The sequence below is a fragment of the Grus americana genome, chromosome 2, assembly GCF_028858705.1.
Source record: "Grus americana isolate bGruAme1 chromosome 2, bGruAme1.mat, whole genome shotgun sequence".
Classification (NCBI taxonomy): Eukaryota; Metazoa; Chordata; class Aves; order Gruiformes; family Gruidae; genus Grus; species Grus americana.
The window spans coordinates 94843942-94862717 of NC_072853.1; the positions used below are offsets into that span (position 1 = coordinate 94843942).

General features: G+C 42.4%; 2 protein-coding genes across 15 annotated transcripts in view; one reads left to right on the plus strand and one right to left on the minus strand.

The window, feature by feature from the left end:
* RREB1 (ras responsive element binding protein 1) overlaps window positions 1–3692 on the plus strand; it is a 126268-nt gene extending 122576 nt beyond the window's left edge. For 12 of the 13 annotated variants that reach the window (XM_054817124.1, XM_054817133.1, XM_054817128.1 and 9 more), the window contains one exon: window positions 1–3692. In XM_054817124.1, coding sequence (XP_054673099.1) covers window positions 1–521 — 521 coding nt within the window. In that variant the 3' untranslated portion in view covers window positions 522–3692. The other variant, XM_054817135.1, reaches the window with a different exon arrangement.
* SSR1 (signal sequence receptor subunit 1) overlaps window positions 3664–18776 on the minus strand; it is a 24453-nt gene continuing 9340 nt past the window's right edge. The window contains exons 8-9 of one of the 2 annotated variants that reach the window (XM_054817136.1): window positions 16842–16905; window positions 3664–4507 (exon numbers count right to left, since the gene is read on the minus strand). In XM_054817136.1, the coding sequence (XP_054673111.1) occupies window positions 4483–4507; window positions 16842–16905 (89 nt within the window). In that variant the 3' untranslated portion in view covers window positions 3664–4482. Of the gene's footprint in view, window positions 4508–12594; window positions 16906–18776 lie in introns of those variants that run through there. The other variant, XM_054817137.1, reaches the window with a different exon arrangement.

Genomic DNA, 18776 nt, shown 5'->3' on the forward strand with positions numbered 1-18776 from the left:
GTGAGAGACCATACAAGTGTCAAACCTGTGAACGGACCTTCACTCTGAAACACAGCCTGGTTCGTCACCAGCGCATACACCAGAAAGTCAAAAATGCTCGAAACCATGGAAAGGAGAGCGACAAGGAGGAGACCCAGTCGAGGTGTGGAGAAGACAGCGAAAATGAGTCTAGCCACAGTGGCACCAACCCCATCTCAGAAAACGAATGCGACTCCGCGGGGGGCGTCGGTAGCCATACGTCCCTCACGGGAAGCCGAAAAGAGTCCCAGGCCGGCACGGCCAAGGACTCCCCCAGCAGAGAGGAGAAGCCGAGCGGGCGAGGAGCCGGCACCTGCCTCGCCGAGCCCACCAAGAGCGCACAGAAACAGACCGCAAAAGAGCAGGAACCTCGGGGTAGCTCCGAGCACGAGAGGCCCTCAGGTTTCATTCAAGACTTGCTGGAGATGCACAACAAAAAGTCTCCCATGAATCACATCCTTGCCTCTGCAGACAGTGCGCCTCAGCTCTTGGGGGTTGAATAACTGGCTAGGAGGTCGGACCCATCCCAGCAGGCAAACTGAAGCCAGCAGAGCAAGGTTTCTGGAGTCTTTGGTTTTGGAAGAGTGACCTACAGCTGTGGGGAGAGTATGGCAGACTGGACACGGTGCCATATGCCTTTCAGTATAATAATGCAAGAGACTACAGTATATACTGATTTGAGTGCCTTACTACTTTATTAGATCTTTTGGTATCATAGATTTTTTTTTTTCAAAAATGATTTTTTTTTTTTTAATATTTTAATGAATTATTTGGAGAGGACCTTTTTCATTTAAGCATTAATGTTACCTTTTGTATTGGTGTGCGTGAGCTTGTTCTTGTATATCTGTGATAGTCGCTGTGTTTGTTCTCTGAGCTGGAAATGGGGGCAGTGGGGTGGGAGGCCCTTGGATACCACAGCCAATAACTGGAAGAAAAATTATGTGAATTTCATATGAAATAGTCAGAGGAGATGCAGATGAGATGTTGATTTATTGTTTTTTCTCAGTAGATGTTCTTGCATTTGCCACATGGTGGAGCATTAAGCCTGTTCCAGGCCTGAACAACGTGGCAGTTGAAGGTGTTCAAAGTGGTTCAAGCCAAAAGCAGGAAACGCGACGAATTTCAACCTCACGCTTGTTGCCACTTTTCAGCATTAGAGATGGTCTCGTAGTTCCTAGGGGGATTTTCTGGCCATCGTGGAATGAGCGTGTATGCAGAGAAGAGTTACATAGCATCGTAACCTATGGAAATTATGCACCCGCTGTTATATATGTTTGATTTGCTTCAGTATATTATTATTATTATTATTTTATTATTATTATTTTATAAATTCATCAGTTCGCTTGTCTCTGCAGTCAGCAGAAACCAATGGGCAATATTTGCCCACGCAGATGTATAACGCAGCTTGGATCCCCTCTCAAAAGTGTTTTTTGACTTAACGCTTTCACCAGCTCCTCTTCTTATGTTGCAGCTCTTCTACTGTACTTTAAATGAAACCCTTCCTCTGACCGGAGAGTCAAATGGAGGCCAGCGAGGTATCATCACACCTGTACAGGGGAACATCTCACTCGTGGTGGGGTGCGAGTGCGTGCGTGTGAGTGCGTGTGCGCGTGCGTGTGCGTTGGGGGGAGCAGCGTGTGAGAACAGGGCGGCATCGGGCCCCTCCAGGTGCGTAAGAAAGGCACCGCGAGTGCTGGAGTGATCTTGTCGCAATCACATCGGTGGCAGCGCGTGTTACTTAAAGAGCAAAGTTATTCCGTCTTCCAGTTGCAAGCAAGCAAGCGAGAAATGCGAGCCTTACCGTCATCTTGCTACTGTCATGTTCTAGAGCAAGAAAATACTACTGGTAATGAAACTACAGATATAAGACATGTTAAAAATAAATAAAATAAATTAAAAAAAAATTCTTCCTGAGATTTTGGGGTTGATGCTTGAAGACTTGAGGTGTGTGTCTAAATTTCATATCAATAATTTAACCCCTTTAATGCTGGCAGCTGGGATTTCTCCGTATGGCTCCTGTTGCCGGCAACAGGTGACACTCCAGCCGCCAGCATTGAAGGGGTTAGGCGAAATGTCTCCTACTGTAGCTGCGCATTTTTAGGAGTGCCCAGCATTTTTTGTTGTCCTTGTCGTTGTTGTCTTCTTGTTGTTTGTTAATTGTCCTTCAGTCATGACCTCTGGGACAGACAGAGCCATAATAGCATTGCCGGAGCCTCACTGTGCTATTCCACCACCACAGCCCCCCAGCCCAGCCCAGCCCGCACTGTGACCCCCCCTCCCTCCTTCCCTCCCTTCCCTCCCCCCCCCCCCCCCCCGCAGAAATCGCTTTTCCTGCTCTCACCAGAGATGGAGGAAGTGGGCCTCGGACCCAGTCTATATTATATAATATATATATCTATATATATCTATATCTATATTAAAAATTCTCCGAAAATTTCTGGAGACTGAAATCTCACTGTCCAGAATTCAAAGGAAGAGAAACGTTCTCGAGTAATATTCTTCAAATAGAATAAGAAAAAAATGGTTGAGGTATATGTGATTTCTATTTTGTTTTGTTTTGTTGTTTTAAATAGGGATGTTTGAACCAGTTCAGAAACGAAGCTAGCGCCAGATATAGATAAATCAATCACAACCAATGATTCATTTGAAACTCTACCCAGGTGCATTCTACTTAATTAAAACCAGTTCACACATCCCTTAAATTGTTATTACTATTATAATATAATAATAATTATTATTATTATTTTGGGTATTTTTTTGGTTTTGTCATTTTTTTGTTTCTGGGTTTGTTTTTTTTGTTGGTTTTTTTTTTTTTTTTGCAACTCTCCACACTAAACTGCGCAATACTGTGGGGGAGAAGCCATTACTAAACTATATGCTGCAGAACAATGTAGCAAGTAATTAATTCCCAGCAGCCTGCCGGGACATCTGCTAGCAATAATCACTATTGATTTAAAGCTTTATTTAGCCTTTATCTATATCCTAGTAGAGTATAAGGTCTTGCCACATTTTATTGACATTTTTATTAGTTGAGTTTGACTGAGAACTGTTGCTGTTGTTGGGTTTTTTTGTTTCCCCTCCTCCCCCAATATTAAACTGTGAAATTTATAATGTGTTTAAACTATGGGTGAATCTTAGGCTTTAGTTTGCATGTTCAGCTAATTTGTCTCTATACGATTTTTGTTTGAATCTTTTTATTTTTTTTTCCTCTCTCAGGGCTTTTACAAAAAACAAAAAACAAACATAAAAAAAGGATCTTCTGAAATTCTTTTGCCTGAGTTGCAATGGACTTAACATTGAGATAATTCAATCACTACATTAAGCACTTGACTGTGAAAGCGCAAAAAAAAAAAAAAGTAAAAAAGAGAGAACCTTGTTTGAGGCTGTTGTGAAATAACTTTTGGGGGCTATGTGACAGTCTGATTCCATTTTCAGAATGATTCATCATCTTCTCTCTCCTCTCTGTGTGTCTCCTCTTTCTCTCTCTTCTCTCTCTCCACGAAGGAAGTTTAATCCTAGTGATTTCATCCCATGCAGGAAACAGTAATAAATGTGTAGAATTCATATTTTTCTAAAGGGAACTTAAACTGCTGCTACGAATTGTGTACAAGACTGGTTTATGCCACATGAACAGAGAATCACACATTTGTTTTGGTACTTTTATTCCTCTTTTTATTCAGTTGTACAGTACTTCCAAATTCAAAATAAAAAGTTGTTCTGTATCAAACCATCTAAGCAATAAAATGTTATATTTAAAAATTATAGGTTACAAAATGGACGTGGCTCTTCTTGTGGGTTTGTTGTAACTTGCTTTCAGGCTTAGCTGCTAGTGGACGACGTACGAGCCGGAGCTCCTCTGTGCAAATAGCGTCGCTGTTTCTCTTCCTTCGCTCGGACTGAGTTTGAATTGGAGGTGAATGCAGCACTTTTTGAAAATTCACATTCATTTTGACCACCATTTTCTGGTAGTAAAACCCCTTTGAAAGGGTGCTCTTCTCTTGGTGCAGTTCCTTAACGTAGCGACCCAAGACAGCAGAAAACTACTTCGGTGCGTGTTTTCCTGCACAGGCGTTAGGTCAGGGTTCTCTGTCCTCTTTTTTTTATTGACTGTAGCCCCGCGAGCACATCAGTGAGCGTCCTTCTGGCACGTTGTGGTGATTAACAGTTGTATCAGTCTTTTTCTGTATAAATGAAGTAGGTTTCTGCCACCGTAGTTTTATTTTTGCATAAACGTGTATGTGTATGGCTGTGAGGTCCTCAGGATGTATTTGAAAGCCACGTGCATGTGTCCAAAAAAAAGAGAAATCCTTTGTTTTAGCTTGTCGGAGCCGCCTTAGCTGCATTTTATATGCTTTCCTATAAATAAAACGCATTTCACAGGACGGTGAGCCAAAGAATGATGTGAGTTGCATATCCAGTTCTGGAGGCCAGGGAATTGCAGCGAAGCTGAGCATCTGCATCTTCTTAAGTCCTGCTGGGATGGTTCTTTCTGGTAGAGAAGCGAACCAGATTCAGAATCAGAGACATACCCAGGGCGTAAATCTGCTGCTGCTTTCCTCCCTCCAGCCTCCTCTGCCTTCGTGACAGAGGTTAAAACTCCCCACACACCTCTCTCTGGTAAGGACCTGGTCCCTCACCGCTGCACAGGGGCAGGTTAGAAGAAAACCAGTCAGCCAGGCAGCTCTGCCCCCAGCCAGGGCTCTGCGCTGAAGCAGGGCTCTGAGCTGCCTCTGGGTGGGCTGAAGGTGTGGAAACTAGGTTTCTTGGGGAGGAAACCTGCCGAAAAACACTTTCTTCCCTCTCCCAACCCACTGGTCTGAGAAATCTCCCCTCCTCTCATGAGACTGATGGGAAACTCACGTCCAAAGGTTGTGGGGACCTGTCATGAGGTGTGAAATCAAATGGGATGAGTTTACGTGGCTAGGAAGTGACTGTGACTACTTATGAAGTAGGTGACTTAGAAAGCACTTGGTTCTTGGCCGTGGAGGGGTAAAATGGGTGTGCCTGGCCCTTTTTCTACCTAACTTTGACTGTGGCCATCCCTGAGCTGGCAGTTTCCCTGCTCTTCTTGACTTGACAGGGAAACCTCCTGCAGGCCGGCTGAACTTGGCTCTTTGTTGGAGTTTCCCTTCCCCGCTGCCTCCGTCCACTCCTCCCCGCACCAGCTCCTCCAGCAGCGATGGTGGGAGCTGGCCTGAAACACCACGCTGACAGAGGGATGGGGAGGCAGGGGTGTCTCCATGGGCCTCCTCCAACTTGCTGTTTCCTTGCCTCATTCCGTAAAGCTTTTTTTCCCCGCCATTTTAAAGGTGCAGCCGCAGGTTACACGGCCCAGGCCCCATGTTGTGGGTCTGTCCCACAGCAGTGCCTCAGGCCTGGAGACCACACGCTTGACCCCAGAGCATTATGGTTTGGGGAAGACCCAAGTCCTCTGGCACCTCAGGGATGTCTTGGCAGCTAGGGGCACCGGGAGGGTGGTTTTTTCGAAGTGCGGAGTAGGAATCTGTGGGCCCTGGGGCTGGACAGGAGGAGGGCTAGCTCAAGATAGCAGGCTTGGGTGGAAACTGGCTGTCACAAAGCAGGACAGGGAGATCAGCTGGAGCACCTGTTGCAGTTTTACTGCTGCTGACATGCAAACTAGTGAAGAGAAAGGAATAAAAGTGTGTGTTTTCCATTACCCAGCATTTAGGGGATGGGAGGGCTGTATACCTACACTTCGATCTTCAGAAAGTGAGTACAATGAGAAATCATTTGCTGTTGCTGCTGTTAAAGGCGTGGTTTGCCCTGTTCTATCGAGAAAAGCCTCTCTAGTCACTAGTTACACTCGTCACGATTCAACTAGCAAAGGCAGCAAGGGGTGAAAGTTCACTTGAAACCTTTCCTTGTTCACAAGCCTCTGGGTTAGGGAATCAGACATGGCTTTTTCTTTAGACATTTCTGTAGAGATTGGGAGTTAAGATGGGATTGAAAACGTCCGTTTTGGAAACGCTGAGGTTTGGACTATCTGCGAAAAGGAGATACAAGACCCCAGCACAGAGTAACTGGTACTTTCTGTATGTACGTCAGACGTCTAAGAGACACCATCTTCTATCATCCACTCAGATAATGCAGGACAAGGAAAGGATGGAGAAATGCACAATTGGGACATCTCTAACTGCTGGACTGTGGAAAAAAGGGCTGCGCTGGCATTTCCCAGAACTCAGGTACCCAAGTAGCCAACATCAGGGCAGAGAGTGAGTAAAACCTGTACAGTGCACCAACATCTGATGATGATGTGGGTCACTTGAGGTCTCCAGCCGAGGAGCTGCGTGAAGTGTTTACCCCCCTAGTCCTTTTCCTTGGCAGTATATTGCCATCATGGGCCACGGGGAGAGGGTCGCTGCCCCTGTGCTGCCACAGCCAAATGGGCAATAAGGAAGATGCTGGGTTTTGCTTTCCAATCTTGTTTAAATAAGGGAAGTGGAGGAGCCACATTTTGACTTTGAGGGTTTTAAAAACCTCCTTCATGTCAGAGAGGAGCTGAATGTTTCACAAAAAAATGGTCCAAGGTTTGTGGACAGGGCAAGAAAGCGCGTGTGTGGGAAAAGATATGTATCTGGCTAGTGGGATGACGTTATTTAACTACATATCTCCATCTTAGACTGCCTGTGCAGTGGCTGACCGGGGGAGATGGTCAGTTGCCTGGCTGTGAGGTACCGTGGGTTGGTAGCACTGTGTCAGTGTCGTGACCCCTGGACTTTGGGTCTTGGACATGCTCCGTAGTTCCTGGGTTTGGGTTTAGCCTCCAGCATTGCCCCAGAGCTGCTCTCCTTGCTCTGTGTCCTCACATGCACATGCAGGGAACAGGGGAAACACATGTCCAGGACCATAGTGTTGTTGCTGTCTGGACACCGGTGATCACCGACACCTGCAGATCACAGGGTTTCCCTAGTCTCGGGCAATTACTGCCATGCTGGCTCACAGCATTAAAAAAAATGGAAATATCCCTAAAACGACAGGAGGTTCAGCACAGCTGGGATTCCTGAGGGAACAGCTCTGCTGAGGGGGTATATGGTCGCAGTCTGTTCCTCTGGTTTTAAAGTAAGGACGTGAGCAAGAAGACAAAAGTGTTTTGTTAATGCAGCCCCTTCCAAACCCTAAAGTGTGTCCTGCAGATGCACCAACTTCTGCTCAGCAAGTCTGAAGCTCTTGACTTTTCTCAACATGGCCACGCTGGTGTCTTTCCTAGTCACCTCAGCTGAGGATTGTGTTACTGGGAATGAAGTTTTAGGTGATTTAACCCCTTCTCACCAGTCCTGAAAGGATGGTTTCTACCAAGTAAGCACAAGGTGTTTCTCCTACATGTTGAGTGGGTGTCAAGACACTGGTGGTGTGTGCCTTTGGCCCCATGAAAAAGTGACGGGCTCATTTGTCCTGTGGTGTGCGTGTGTTTGCTTGGGACTTATTAGAGGAGTATGGGCCCACAGCACAGAGAGAAGTGCTCTGGGGCAGAATTATTCAGTGTGTTAGGATCTCTCACCAGGTGCAAAGGCTGCAGGAGCATCCCTGTGTGCTGCCAGGGCTCCTCAGTGGCCTCACCTGGGCAGTGAGGCCCATTTGAAACAAGGAGAGGAAGGAGGTGGAGAAAGAGAGTAGTGTTGCATTTGCTTACTGCTGAGGCAGTAGCTCTGTAATGTAAAAAGATATTTATGAAACCATTTTCTAGTAAGATTTTTTTTTTCAAAGAAATTAACTGGATCAACACCTGGGAGAAGGATAGTGGAGAGGCAGAGGGAAGTTGGCTTGCTTGAGGACAGCAGGGAGGATGCAGACAGAATGGGATTCTTAAGAGCTGCAGGAACATCTACCTTGCTGTTGCGTGTGTCACCTCAGGTAAGTGATGTGTAATCTGCATACATGTGTGACAGTGTTAATGGGGTGCCTGACAGAGGAAAAAGTTGATTTAATTCTCTAGGAAAATGAAAACCTCCAGAGTGTTCCTAGGTAAGGGGCCAAGGTGCCTTCATTTCAGGATGCATCTGAAATCACCCTGAAACTAAGTAAAGGTGGAGTTGAGAAGCATTGCTGAGCCTTTCCAAAACTCTAATCTTGCCTCCTACTTCCAGTTCTTTCTCAGTTCCCCTCACAGCCTAAAAAAACTACATCCAAAGGAAGCAGGAGTTTTTCATATGTTGAATACCAGTAAGTGGGAAGACTTCTCTGGCTCACTGAACCTCACTGCGTAATGCAGTAGAAAACCTTGTAGCAATCCTCTGAGTAGTAGGAACCGAAAATAGCTTTCTTCTTTGCTGTGCTGCTTGTTTATTTCTCCTGTGCCAGATTTGTCTCTTGTTTGGCAAGGAAAACTGCCAGGAGTGTATGAGGAAACTCTGGACGATGGGCGTTTGGAATACACCATCGTGAAATTGTTTGAACTTCTCCGGGGCCTTTCAGCAAAGGGTTGTGAAGCAGTTTACGAACATTGGTTAGTCGGAGGCTGTAAATAAGAGAGCAGTTTGCTGGAGAAAAGGCTTGTCATCATGAAAGGCCTGATCTGTTTTCATAATCTCAGAGGCAGAGGTTAATGCAGTAGAGGCCAGCTCTGCTGTGGGCTGACTTTCAGTCGGTAATTTTTAGCCTGTAACCGTGCAGGGAGCGTGGTCGTGCTGCTCATAAAAATGTGTGAAGGTTAGGACAAAATGTCAGCCAGAGGGGTCGGTGGCTGTACTATAATGGGTGATCCGAGCAGCTGGGATATGAGGAACAGCAAAATGTGCCTCTCCACAGCAAGTGTGCAAAGAAATGGTCCTGTCTGAGGGTGTGTGCACACGCAGGGTTGGCAGCCCCTGCCCTCAGGCAAAGAGGGGTTGCAGAAACAAGTTCAGTTTCATTTGGGTAACTGAGGCAACCAACATAACCTCTTCTTCCCATCTCCTGTTATCTGATTGTACGGAGGCAGCTTAGATTTGCACCAAAATCTATTAATTGTTTTACATGAGCAACATCTGACTCTTGATGAATCTGCACCTGAGAGAAATATTTGTATTTCACAGTGCAAGTTGTGAGATGTAGGTTTACTTTGACCAATAAATATTTCTCCCATGTATGTGCAACTCAAGCTTTTGGGAATGGAAAAGTGATTGGGTAAAACCTGGTGGTAAACAAAAAAGAAAGTAACCTTTTCCATTGCTGTTTTCCTCTATTTCTACTGAAGTGTGGCCCTACTTGATGCACAGGGCTCCTGGGTAGCAGTTGGGGAGGAGGTAGAACATGGGAGCACATGTTCTGTCTTGCGTGCTGCTGCTGAGCGGGACACAATACTCGTAAATTTGCTCACTCTGCCAGTAAATCCCTTTGTGCTGGCAGGATTTAACACCATTTCATCCGTTGCCTTCAAGATGCTTGTATGACTAAAGCTTTACAGGCTTCAAGGTTACATACGTCAGGTCTATTATAGTGCACAGCTGGAGAAAATCAAAGTACCAAGCTGCCTGTGTATACACAGCAATCTGTGAAAACTCTGCACCACAACACAGCAAGTTTGATTTGTGATCTCCTGTCTAGATCATTATCTGCCAGTATCTTTTGGAGTTGAAACCACAGAGGCTGCCTAGCACAGCTACCTGAAACCCAGAATCGGCACTGGGCCGGTTAGAAAATCTTGCCAGGGTTGCAGGCAAGGGAAAGGGAGGGAGCTGGAGAAGTGAGCAACCTGCCCGCCTCACGGGTGACGCGTTCTGGTACGGGATGCAAAGCCACATGCTACTTTTCAATGCATTTGGTTATTACTTTTTGGTGAATGCACCTCTTTTGGAAACAATTTTTTTTTTCCTGAACCAAAATATTCTCTCTAGCAGCTGTAAAACACCTGCTTAAAAATTAAGGTACTTAATTTGCACAACACTTAATTAAAAGTGACAGCAGCTCCTCCCAGGAGCCCCACTTGTGGCATAGCAGCATGTTTCTGAAATGCAGCTGTGGGATGTTTTGCAGTTTGCCAATGATCCTGTACTTATTGCCACTGCAGTCAATCAGTGACATCTGTTTGGGTGCAATTCTACAAATTCAGCAGAATAGCAATGATGGGGTGATGGCCCTTGGTGACTGTCACCCAAGGAAAGCTGGGGCATAAGCAAAAGGAGTGCTGCACCTAGCTAACGGAGTAGGTGATACCCAGTGACGTGGAGGGACTTCAGTCCCAACAGGACCTTGAAGGAACATCTTGTCCTGTATGAATGTGGAATAACGCTTCTAAATGAAAGCAATTGCTCTGGCTGATGCCTCATACATCATCCTCATCATACCTTTTAGTTGGGGGCGATCATAATAGTATCACAATCTGTCAAGACTACTAGTACATTGGAAAGGAGAGGGTCCCTGCATAGTGTGGCTTTTAAAATACAAGCTAAATCCCATTTAACTTGTTTTTTTCATTCTGAAAGACTGCCTTTCCTGTGGTGCCTAGCAGGGAGATGCGATTCCCGGTTTTCAGCTTGCTTACAGCAACCAGTTAGGACTAGTTGGGCAAAATGTCACCTCCAGCTGGGAGAAATACTTCCACTCTCTATGAATGAACCACTATTACAAACAACCAAGCATTAACTAAGTCTTAAATACTGGCTCTAAGGAAAATATAACACACTTCATAATCAAGTTTGTTAGGGTGTTTACACTTGCTCCTAATGATAACCTGTTATTTTGGTGACAGTGTATGCCACGTTCCACGTGATAGTCATCAGATGCTATTTAAACTCTAGCTTTTCCTTCCCACCGGAAACCTGCAACAGGGTATTTTAAGACTTTCCTCCTGTCTGTGTTGACTTCTGCTGAAGAAAAGTTTTCTTTCTGTCTCTCTTGGGAGACTGAGTAGTGGACTTGGCAGCTGCGGCTGGGAGGGAGCGTGCTGCCACACTAAGGTCCCATGCACCGGTCGTGTCTGCAGTGCTGTGGATCCAGGCTTGTGCAGGGAAGTGTGCTTCAGCATTGTGGGGAGATGGGACTCTGACTCGGCTTTCATGGAAAAAATACTCCCGCTAAAGTCAGAATGCGGACCTATTTGTGTCTGAACATGGGCAAGTTACACGTGGATTTAAAAGGCCCAGTTTAATCTTAATGGCAGGAAACCTGCTGAGGAGCCTGGGACTTGGAAACCAGAGGACAAAGCAGTGATGTGTATGCAGTGTCACAATTACCCCTGCTTCTGCAGTACTTTAGGCTGACCCTGTAAGTGGCTATAGCCCTGATTTTTTTTTTTTTAAGCAAATGCAAGACACTTGTATTCACAGCCTTTCAGAGTTTAAGTAAGTTTCACATTCTCAATTATTTTCCAAAAAAGCACAGAAAATGCAGTGCTCATACTTCAGTGACCAAGACATAGCAAAGTGATAGACACAGCTGTACCAAGTTCCACCTAGTGAACCTAATATTGTGTTTTATCTCCACAGTAAATGCTTTAATCACACACCATCCACCAATGCAGCTCCAGCTGAATGAAAGGCTCAGCTGTCCAGGCCCTGGGGGGCAGGGCTGTGTCTGCTGAGGTTATATTGAAAAACTTCTCTTGTCCAGACACTTGTGTGGCTATGTACATTAACTCTGAGTATTCTCTTCACTATGTGAAAGAGCCACAGTTACTGTCTTAAGTTACAGTTTTACAATGTGAATGCAAGTGGCACAGGGAAAACTCAGTTAAGGCAAGACAAGCTGTGGTTTCCATGTAAGGCTGAACAGACAAAAAGTGATGAGGAAAGTGTTTTGGTTTTCCTTCACCAGTTAAGGAACTTGAAGGTTGTAATGCTGACATTTTACTACATCTTGATTATAAATTTATATTAATCATGACTACTAATATGAGGGGACAAAGACTACTGAAATTAAAAATGCAATGACTGGCTTACAGTAGAGACCAATATGAAGTCCCAAAAATCTATCTTCATCTTTTCAGGGAAAGATGAGGCAGACAAGTTATTTTTATGTTCTCTGGGAGTTAAATGCAGAGATGTTAAGATGTATTTCTAATTTTTCCCTTATTTATCCACAGCTATAGGAGTCTCCCTATCCTTTATTTTTAAGCTTTTTTTTTTTTTTTTGCTTTTACTGCTTTTTTTCCCCCCAGCAAGTCTTACCTTCTCCTGGCTGGATACAGTACATCTGCTTGAACCAATACCTGCAGTATTCCTGCTTGGAATAGTCTTGTTTCCTTGGTCAGACAAGGGCATGTACTTTTAAGCTATAGGGATTGTGGCCTTGTTATCACCTAGTGCTTCAGCAGTCTTTCAGCATCTTAACAGATCCTTTTCTTACTTCCTACAGCTTCACAATAGGTTGTTCTTTCTGGAAATGTAAGGAACTATGGCTCAGTTTAATGGATCTGGATTCAAGAATTTACTCAACATTTTCCTAGGGCCCTCCCTTATTCTTATAAAGAATTTTAATCTTAGTCCATTGTCCAAAACATCACAGAATAGTTCCTCACTATTATTCCCATTCCAAATGTAGTTGTAGAAAAGCAGCTTTTTAAAAAGTGTTTTTACTCTTTGCATATTTGCTTCTATAAATTGCTTATCAAGGAAGAGAGCACCAGCATACCACTCAGGCTTTTTGGTGCCATACTCATGCTTTATTTAAAAAAAAAGCTATACAATGCTAAGAAAAAAAAATCAAGGTTACTTTACAAAAAACCTGCAGCCATTTTCAAGAGATCTGATCTCACTTATAAGTGAAAGTCAGCAGGTAAGAAAGTGTTAATTTAACATTTCAGTTGCAGTAAATCATCTGAACATAATCATCCAAAACAGTCATTCTTAAACTGACTGTTGATTGTATTGACACAAACAATCTTCTATATCATTTGCTTAAAAGAAATCCCTGGGAAAATTTAGAGATAAATGGAAGAATGTCAGAAGAACGTTATTTAGCCCACCTATAAGCTCTTGCAGAAACTGAAAGATCTTTCTGGCTTTGCTCTCTGTAAGTTAATCGCAATTCCTCTGTGTATTTAAGAAAAGTCTTAGTACAAAAGCTGCTAAATTCTGTTCAGTGAGAGGATTAAACTAGTATAACATGAATGTATGTAGTTACCATCAAGTTATACTAATGTTATGTCTTACTGTCTCCACAGAAGTGTATTGTGCAAGTCTCAAGTAACTTTAAACCACTCCTGAAACAGCCCTTGTGTCACTCTTATGAGGTAGGTACTGTCCTTCCTTTGGAGAAAAGAGAACAGACTTTTAACTGCTGCTCAGTACATCAATGACCAGCCTATGTTAGTACTTGACTTTCCTGCTGCTTTCCTCAATTCAGAGCTTTCAACTGCAATATCTTGTTTAGCACTGTGCATTCCAGGAGTAAAAATAGCAATTTATGCTTTTGATTACATTCATTCCAAGATAAAGATGTCCAGCATAACTGTTTGGAAACAAGCAGAAGTACTGCCATCACTAGTCTGCTCCATTCATCTCCATGGTCTACAATCTAATTAATTATCTTGTACATGAAGAATAAAGATGAGATTTCATCCTAGAGTCTGACAGCAGCCACTCTTCTTTCTCAATTAAATGGTACTGGGGAAAAAAAAAAGTGAACCGCTGTCACACAGCGGACAGCATACAGAGGGCTACAAGTATCAAATGCAGTTCAAGCATAGCTACATTAATGCTTTCTAGACATGAACTCTAAAGCAGTTTTTCTTCACCCAAACACAGGCTCATTAAGCCTTCACAATTTTTTTAATTAGCTAAGGAGAAAGGAATTAAGAGTGGTCCTTAACACTAAGGCCATAGTTTCATCTGCAGTCTAAAACCACTGTTAGCATCTCTTACTAATAACGAAGAAACCCCAGTCCTTGCTCTTCTCATAACCTCACAAGAGCAGTTGCATGGTAGTATAGTAAGCTTCCTGAAAACCAGGCTGGTGAGAATGCTAGATTACACAAATGCTTGTGCTACCATATGACACAGGCAGAATTGCTACTTGTTCCATCTTACAGTCAATGAAACTATATGCTGCTCAGCTGATAATACTACTAATGATATCCAGCAATATACCTGCAACACCAAGCATGTGTATGTGTTTAAAAATTGAGTAGAAATTCAAGGGTCAAAAAAGTTGTTAACCAACAGGATAAAGCAACATCTATGTTCTCTCATTTGATGAAATCTGACTGTAGTAGATTGCCTTGTTCACTAGAAATAATATAAGAAATACCAAAGTTCAATTGCCACTACACACTAGAACACTGTTGCTAAATTTCACTTACAGTAAACTAACAAGAAACATGGAGTTCAAAACTGTTACTTCATTTATCATAAGCAATACCTGTTGGTCAGAGTTCCCAGGAACTGCTTCTGGCTGAGAAAGTTACTATGAAGGCATCCACAGCGAACACCAAGTTGTACAATCAATCTTGGTACAAGTGGACCTTTCCCTTGCTAGCTCCTGTGCAAGTTCCTAAACTGTCTCCTCTCTTCTTTCATGCTCCGAAATTAAGCATTTGGATGCTAGCCACTGAGTGCAGAGAAGAAAGCTTAAAATACTTATTTCTGCTTCTTATTTGTACAGTGCTTCAGTCTTTCAGCTTCTCTTAAGCTTTCTAAAGGCCTAACCTGCTCCAAAACTCAATCAGTAAGGGTAAACTGTTTATCTGAACAAATAAGACTAGGATATTGCAAATTAGTATCCCCTGTTCTGATCCTTTGTCTTTTTTTCTGGAGTACCACTATATCTAGAGCAGCTCTCATCACCCCCCCCAAAAAAAAGAGTACCTTCCCATCTTGGGAAGAATTAGAGCATACAGTTTAAGATTACCTATTACTAGAAAGTAAAAAAAAAATCTCTTGATTTCAGGTTAGAGACATAATACAAGAGAGGTAACTTAAAAGTTCAGTACATCAGGTATTGCAATAGCTATAGGGCTTTAGTATACAAAGTATTTAATACATAAACACTTTGTTGAATCAATGCAAGCTTGAGTATAAGCCCATAAACCTATGACAGAGCCAGTTAGATTGTATCTAACTGTATTAAAGGCAAACAAATTTGTTCCACACAATTTGAGTAGAGTTACTTCTTATGCAGGTAGCATTCAACTGTTTGCTAAGTGATCTGTGTGTTGATTCATAGGTTTTAACTATTAAAAATATTCTGCCCAGACTGGCTATATTATCAGGAAGTTGAATAAAGCATCTTTGGGGTTGCTCTTCCCATTCTTATCTTTTCCAGAGCAAGATGAGTCAAGAACAGCTTCACAGTTCATTCTGGCAAAGTGTATAATAAAATAGTGCCAGTACATGTAGTTTCAGAGCTTTGATGCTTCCAGCACGCTATGACATAACTTGCAAGTATCGCTCAGCTCTCATTGGCTCAGAAGCTCAGTCCCTGCAGAGCAAGTGTAGGTCTAAAAGAGCATTTTCACATGCGGGGATCAGGAAGGTGAGGAAAAAATGACAGAGGTCTCAAATCAATGCCTTTTCCTGAACTCAAGCTTCCAGGTAACTTTCAGACACAGAAAGAGATGTGCAGTTGAGATGCAAGTGATTCAAGCTTTGTCCAGGTGCCTGAACAGCAGCAGAGTGACACTCCACATTATCTGTTCTTTTTTACTGTCAGTTAAATTCTTGAATGCAATGGAAATGGATCAATACCTCAGTTCCTGGTAATCATGTAAACTGTGCCTGCCACAAAAGAGAATCCCATTTTGATTGCATATAGCTTTTCTGCTTTAGTACTGAACTAACATGTATAGTTAATAATGGCTATGCATCAGTGTTACTAGTAAGAAAGACAAGGTGATAAAAAGAAATTAACTCAGACCAATGTGCTGACAAGTGGAAAGAAGTTTGAGATTTAAAAGCTACAAAGGGTGAATTAAATAGTTTGCCATTTAAAAAGATTACTTGAAGTCAACAGTTTTTCAATTCAGTTTCAAGTGTGTACAGTAAATGCAAAGCTTTAAGAAAAGTCCACATTTTGATACATATGACATTCTAGTTTTTGTGAGAGAACCAAGAACTTACTGAAAAGTTGTTCTGGCTTATTCAAGAAGTTCTTGAGTAAACATTGCAGAGCTACCACTGCAATCAGAATACCTAAGCTGCTGGCATGACTCAATAACTAACCATTTAACAAGTTGGGTAAAAAAAAAAATTATGTAGTAATACCAACTCAGCACACAAATTCCATGCTTCACAAATTCTGCTGCTGTGTAGGAGTCTTCCTAACATCTATGCAGATTAAGTTCAGATTTTTAAGTCACTGCATGCCCAGATCACAAGAGCAGCAAAATATCTACCACTACGAGCAGCTATACCCAATTGTGCCTTTAGAACGCAAACTATGAGGAAATCTAGATGATCAGTGCCTCGCCACTGAAATAGGACCACACACAAACTTCAGTGTGTGTGTACTGTAGAGAACAAAGTTACTCACTGAAAATGAAAAATTTATACAGATTCTGATACAGATATGATACTATCAAGACAGACTAAATCACTAGACATTCAGGTTAGGGGGAGGACAAAAATCCTTCAAAGACAGCATACAGATGACAAGCCAGCATTACGAAGAACTCTAAAGGCACATTTCAGGTAACATGGTTCTGTTAAGACCAACTCTTACACACGCAGGCACAAATCTTAATAGCTACCTTCCCCCCCTCCCCCCCAATAATTAACAAAAAAGAGAAGTGCATTTTCAGTAATATTAACACCATTCAGTTAATCTGTTCAGTCCAAATGTTTAGCAGTATTTTCCTTATGGTGATATGGATTCTCTGCACTACTCCAATCCAAAAAACCCAAACAGGCAGGATTAGTAAAGGTTCAACTGTTGTACTAGTTAACATTTACTCATCAGAGCCCACTGATCTCTTCTGTGCCCTCTTGTAGGGCAACCTCCTCGGTGAAGCTTTATCTAGATAAAAAAAAGATAGTTGTATTAATTGCTAAACTACTTCAGATTAGATGTTATGACCATATATTTTTCTCCCTCCCAAACACAAACAAAACTGCCCTTCTAGTGCAATGCATCACCACAGAGAAGCCAGTTCCAACAACTTCAGGCTTTTTAGCTATTAGCATCCTAAATAGAAGGTAACAAAAGAAAAAGAATGTTCCTATTCTGTAACATGCAAATCCTGGGTGAGTGTTGTTCAATTTGTCAGTTGCTAAAATGCAAAAAACCCAACCCCCACACCATCTCCTGATGAAACTGCATGCTCTGCTGTTTAGAAGTTTCATGTTTACATTACACATTTATAAAGTTAATGAATTAATTTCATCATTACTAGTTTGAGTTCATCTGCCTGAAGAATATGTGATTGACCCTCCTTTAGACAGCTTTGTCTTGCATGAAATATTCCCACATTCAGACAGATTAACAGCAGGAGGTAAGTGTTTTGGTTGTGAAAAACCACACTTTTCCAGGAACCATCCATGTTTGACTATGAAGATGGCACTTTGTAATCAGATATCCCATACAGGAAAGCCACCCAGCTTTAGCTGTATGATCACTGGATGCCAGAAGCATGATCCTACATTTAAGACTTTATGACAGGCCTATAATTGTCCTTTACAATGATGGTCCTTATGTTGGTAGAATCTCAATCCTCGTAGTATTGCAGAGAAGCTACAATGCTTCGTATGAAGTGCTAAAGTGATTGCTAAGTGTATCTGTTGACTTAAAAATGTGCATTTTCTTAAACAGAACCATCTCCAATAAAACACTGTTTAGAGTATGTGCAAACACAAGGGGCAGCCATCATGCCATTATATGCCAACATCAGTAGAGTATGAAGTGTCTTTCAACAATAAAATAGTCAAGAGCCTTTGAGGACCTTGAAGGCATGTATTTCAAAAGATGCCAGCATAGAGTTCTAATTAAAGATAATTGTGGTTTTCTGTAGCTCCAGGTTAAGAACTTAAACATCAGTTTAAGACTTCAGGTATTAAGATACAAATACCTATTTAGCTTAAGGGATGAGGGGGACAGGACCCAAACATTGCCAGGATTTGAACCCATTTAAAGGCAGCTTGCTCTATGGAAAAATTAGCATTTAGAGCAGTCTTTCTTGCTGGATTGAGGCTTTTCAAATTCCTGTGTCTAGATTTTATACTGTCATTCTTGTGTCTCACAGAAGACAGTGTACAAGAAAGCTTCCATTTTCAGAAGTAAAACACCAGTCCCTGTATCTATGTAATATAAGTACAGTTAAAAAGGATGAAGGAATCAAAAGACTGAAGTCATCAACTCCTGGCACAACTTTGTATCAGAGCTAAGGCCTCTAAAGCTTCCACACTGAATAAAGCTCAGAATACACTTATTTCATCAATACAGGAGCCTTTTTCAAGTCAAGGTAGTTCCTGCAAAGGGTTTTCAAATCACTTCTCTTGTCTAGGATGTGCTTTGTTTTGGGTAAGGCTATGTCACCTCACACCAACCAAGGCTACTGGTGATAGGACTTCATTTGGGATAAGGAAGGCTCAGGAAGATAAACTTGACTATTAAACTATTATACCCAAGGCTGAGGTTTATTTCTCACTGACACAAGATGCACTCAGCCACTGGCCATGGTCCACCTCCCGCATGTAACATCAGCCCAACACTACACCAAGGTAGCAGAAAAGGCAAGATACACATCTGCATTTTAGGTGAAGGGTTCTGGGAACTGTTAGAGGAGACAACAGTATTCTACTGAAACTACATTACTACAATATAACCAGAAATAATATATATACCCATATTTATAATATGAAAACATAAAATTATATTTATAGAAAATGTGT